The 4,600-nt window shown below is 41.1% G+C and overlaps 1 protein-coding gene across 1 annotated transcript; it reads right to left on the bottom strand.

Annotated features, from left to right (window-relative positions):
- Positions 1–1,200: 1,200 nt before the first annotated feature.
- Btg4 (BTG anti-proliferation factor 4) lies at positions 1,201–4,079 on the bottom strand. Its single transcript, XM_052189598.1, has 4 exons — positions 3,907–4,079; positions 3,319–3,456; positions 2,521–2,719; positions 1,201–1,446 (listed from the first exon to the last, which is right to left on the bottom strand). Exons 1-4 carry the CDS (start codon positions 4,077–4,079, stop codon positions 1,201–1,203), a joined length of 756 nt encoding a protein of 251 aa, XP_052045558.1.
- Positions 4,080–4,600: the final 521 nt, after the last annotated feature.

A 4,600-nucleotide genomic window follows, 5' to 3' on the forward strand; every position in this document is an offset into this window, starting at 1 on the left:
CACACACACACACACACACACACACACACACTCAGATACTCATTCACACACACAGACATTGCAAATAAGTGACATGACAAAAAGTTAAGAATCCTCAGATGGTAGTCATAACAACAAACATATATAGATAATAAAAGCTTTAGGTACTGAACTAACAGGATGTTGGCTTTTAGATAAAGCTTTGGTGTGGAAAAGCTTTGGGTCATTTCAGAACCACTTTCAATTTCACATCAGGGTTCTGTGTTGTTTCATGAACATCAAATAAAACCAAACTTAAATGCTGAATGGGCAGCTCCTCTAATACAGGTCTCTTGTTGATCTGTGCATTCTTTTTTTTAAAAAAGATTTTTATGTCTACATGATTGGGCAAGGGCATGCATCTGCCATGGTATAATGTGGAGATCAGAAGACAACTTCTGGAAGTCAATTCTCCCCTTCCACCATGTGTGTCCTGAGAAATGAACTCGAGTGACAGGCTTGATGGCAAGTCCCTTTACCTACCGAGTCATCTGGAAGCCCTGAGTACCCATTCTTAAATCTGTACATATACAAAGCATGTCTGCAACATGGCCACCATTAATGTTACTAATGGTCACATGAAGCTTGCTAATAGGAATTTGTATTTCTTTTGGTAGTGCATTTCTTGGCTTAGTTTGAATACTTTATTAGACACAAGTATCACTTTTATAAAATAGATCATATCAGTAAATCTATTAACTTTTAGTCATAAATTAAGCTTTTCAAAAGACATAAAAAGGGATTTATCTTTAAAATTTCCACCAATCTCTTACCAGATTTATAAAATAGACTAGCTACAAGAAAAAAAGACGGACGAGTCCAGAATGGTTTTCTGTCAGGATCAATTTTCCTTAGTTGAAAATCTACTTTTAAAACAATGATGAAAACGAGACTTAAAACTTTCTTGCAACAAACTGAAGTTTGTTAAAAACACAAGAGTATTTATTTCAAGTCTTCCTTCCTATATTCATTTTATTTTATTTTATTACCGGCAACACCTCTGTTCTACCGCTTTACTAGGCACCTATATTCACTAGTGTTCATAAAATGTTACATAAAGTTAAATAAGAATTAAAAGTAGCTAAAAGTCAAGCGGCGACCTGTGTGCAAGGATGGCCTTGTTGCTCACACCCCTGAAGCAGTCATTTTTTTTCCTACTGGGGGTATTTCTTGGCTTTAGCCTCATTTTTGCTTTAGGGAAGACAAGGCCTCTTCTCCAGGCTCCCCTGGTGCTGTCTGACCACTGAACAATTGTGCGTTGACCCAGTGATACCTGTCCACCCGACGCCCTGTAGGCCTGCACCACTTAGAGCTCTTGGGCACTGGGTGATAGGCATCCCCCAGTAGGCACCCACGGCCATCTGCCAAATGCTTTCTACTGCGGGGGAGGCAGAACCATGGCTGGAAGGACTGTTTGAAGTTTTCAACCTGAAAAGGAAAAAAGACAGGAAAAACAATTTATGAAGGTTGCTGGACTAATAGGCAGCTTTTGAGACTATAAGCCCATTTCTCAGATGTGAGGTCCCTTGAAAGCACAGGGATTACAAACTAAGAGATCAAAGTAAATAGTCACCAACAGAAGATTTCCAGTATTTTATACACCTCCAGAATCATTGTTAATTTCCATCTATCTTTTAACAAGATGATTTTTTTTCTTTTATGTGTCTGGATGTTTTGCCTGAGTATGTATCTGTACCATGTGCGTGTCTGGTGCCCACTGACCAGACACAGAAGAGAGTGCCAGAGTCCCCACGACTGGAGTTACAGTTGGTTATAAGCCGCAAAAGTGGGTGCTGAGAGGAATCTGGGTCCTCTGCAAGAGCAGCCACTTCCCTGAGCTGCTAAGCCAATTCTCCAGCACCTAGAATGAACTCTTACATCAAACTGAAAACATTTAAGCTGTGTTGTGGTAAATCCTTTAATGTAAGCTACTTGGAAAGCTGAGGTAGAAGGATAAAAAGTTTATGACCTTCTTGGGGGAAATTAATGAGACAATCTCAAAAAAAGAAAAGGTAACCAGATGGGACTGAAAACTGGGCTCAGCATCTGTGTAGGCACCCATCATGCTAGGTTCATTTTGGTTAACAAAATCTACTTAACTGAGTAAGGAGGCACACACTTTTAATCACAGAACTGGAGCAGGTGAGAGGCAGGAGGATCGTAAATTTCAGGACAGCCTGGGCTATTTAGGAAGTACTAAAAAAACTTAAAAAACTTAAAAAAAAAAACCTACTAAATAATACAATTGAACCTGAAGTTAATGTAGAAGGAAACCCAGCTGCTTTCAAGTGTTCTGTGAAGAATCAGGGCAATAAAAGATCATGTCATGTTCAAGAACTCAGCCAGGAGGCAAAAATATTCAAGGGGTAGGGAAACAGAAAAGATTCTGCCAAAATATTGGCGTCAGGAAGAGGACTTATCTCTATCATTGCCCTGCTTCTGCTTCTTCTAGAATGTTCTAGAGCAGAGAGAAGGTATGCCGCACACACTGCTGCGTACAACCTGGTAGACGCTCTTCGGGTTGTTCACTTTGGGAATGACTTGGGCCTCCCTGCCGCAGCTTTCTTCATCAGAAGATGTGCCGGAAGAGCAGTCTCCTGTGGCTCTGTTAACCGCACAGCTGATGTGCTGAGCCAATTCCCAGTTCTCCCATCTACCTTTAAAAGAAGCAATTGTAAAGGGGTGCTTTTTCTCACCATACCTAAGTGGGAAAAGAAAATATTCATTAATGATTCAACTTCTCACAAATTTGATCTCTATTTTAAAGGCCCTAGCTCTTCAAAGGAGCGTATTGAATGACATTATAACCTGAGGCTCTTATGATGGTACAGTTAGGGAGCATATCCTGTAAGCATATCCTTATGATGGTACAGTTAGGGAGCATATCCTGTAAGCATATCTTTTAATTGGTCAGAAAGAAAAAGACAAAAACAAAAACCCTTTTTGTTTCTTTTGGGTCAATTAATGGACGGACTTGTCCACTGTGTTAGATGCTTTCTCTGACTTCCGGATGCTTCCGACAATACTTAAGAATCGTAAATCCACAGCATGCAATAGGTTGCAATGACCCAAGTCACACTGCAAACAACTGCAGTGCTTGTGTGCTTGCCAAGTCAACCGTCCCTAATGGAGATGTGTGTTGGCTAGTAAAAGTTTGCATCTGAAGCCATGATCAAATAGTGTCCTTGTTGCTAAGCCAATGAATGCTTTGGGCATCATCTTTCATAAAGGTGTACAGAGCTGGCTAAACCACCTAAAGGTTTCTGGGAACACCAGGCATAAAACCACAAAAGTACTCACCTACAGCACACCTCATAGGGATCGACCCATATGGTCATCTCCTTTGGAAGTCCCAGATGAAAAAAATTCACATTACTCTCAGAACAAGCCCTTTCTAAAACAGGGTCTTTATTCTCATTGTGGTTTATCCTGATACACCTGAGGAGGATATAAAGCAAGAAATGGCAAGCAAGACATATTGGCGACTATTTCAGTAGGAAATCACATATCCCAGGGCATAGCTCTTGCCTTACCCACACCTTCTTATCCTCCTCTACCCTGCATGCTTACACATGAAAGTAGAACTTCATTAACTTTTGCTACAGCGACTCAGAATGCGTGTCATGACATTAGATCACACGGTTAGGTCATCAGATGTTCATGGTCTTATCTTTTTTGGCAAACAAATGAGAAACTCTCCAAGGCACCTACAGGTCTGTAGCTTTCACTATACATCATCCACCACACCTCCTTAAAGCCATGTTCAAACAAATGAATAGGAGCCCATCAAAGGCTCCTTACTTGGAGATAGGCAACACAAGCTATTGTGTTCCCTGCAGATGCTCCTGGTGATTGATTCCTCTCTCCCCTAGTCTCATGAGCTCTCACCTAAAAGCCTGCCCCTTGGAAGGGCAGTCAGGGTGCCAGTGACCTCTGTACTTTTCAAACAACACGGTCATCAGCTTTAGTGCAAAGGCTTCTATCTGTTGTGTACTCAGTTTCTCGTGCTTTTTCACCAATCTCGTGACAAAAAAAACTGCTGTTGCAATTTCGTCTCTCATGATTCCAAAGCAGTCTGTGTAGAGACCTGAAGCTGTGGGAAGAAAGCAAGACGGGATCACAGAGGAGCCAAGGTTTAACTTAGCAGCAATAGTTAGCTGCCAGCTGGAGATTCTATATGCCTTAAACTTAAATAGTTTTTTTGAGGGGGGGGAAGGTCCCCAGTGAACTAAGAATATCAACATAACAAAATACATCTTCAGCCTCCCCGTTTTCACGCTTTTCTAAAAGAGAAACAATGTTTCTAAAGTTTAAAGCACTTCTCCAATCAAGATGAGACAGAAGACCAAGCTGTCAATGTGGAGAGCAGAGCACACTAGCAGCCACCTTTTAAGAACATACTTACATAGAGTCAAATATCCAGGCTTCAGAGAATCGCTGCTGGAAAATGTGGCTTACAAAACTGCACAGCAAAAGATTAATAAAAACACATTACACTTGCTAGCAAGATTTCTCTGGTCTCTACAAAAAGTGGCCCGTGGTTAGAGAGCCAGCTACACTACTTGTTGCCAACTCTTTCCCA

Source organism: Apodemus sylvaticus, chromosome 7, assembly GCF_947179515.1.
Source record: "Apodemus sylvaticus chromosome 7, mApoSyl1.1, whole genome shotgun sequence".
Classification (NCBI taxonomy): Eukaryota; Metazoa; Chordata; class Mammalia; order Rodentia; family Muridae; genus Apodemus; species Apodemus sylvaticus.

Bases quoted from the DNA above. Each gene is read 5' to 3' on its own strand.
- Btg4 (XM_052189598.1), bottom strand. From the start codon at position 4,079: ATGAGAGACGAAATTGCAACAGCAGTTTTTTTTGTCACGAGATTGGTG. The intron at 3,457-3,906 runs GTGAGAGCTCAT...TATCCTCCTCAG, and splicing joins TCCAAGGGGCAGGCTTTTAG to GTGTATCAGGATAAACCACA. The intron at 2,720-3,318 runs GTGAGTACTTTT...TTTCCCACTTAG, and splicing joins CCCTATGAGGTGTGCTGTAG to GTATGGTGAGAAAAAGCACC.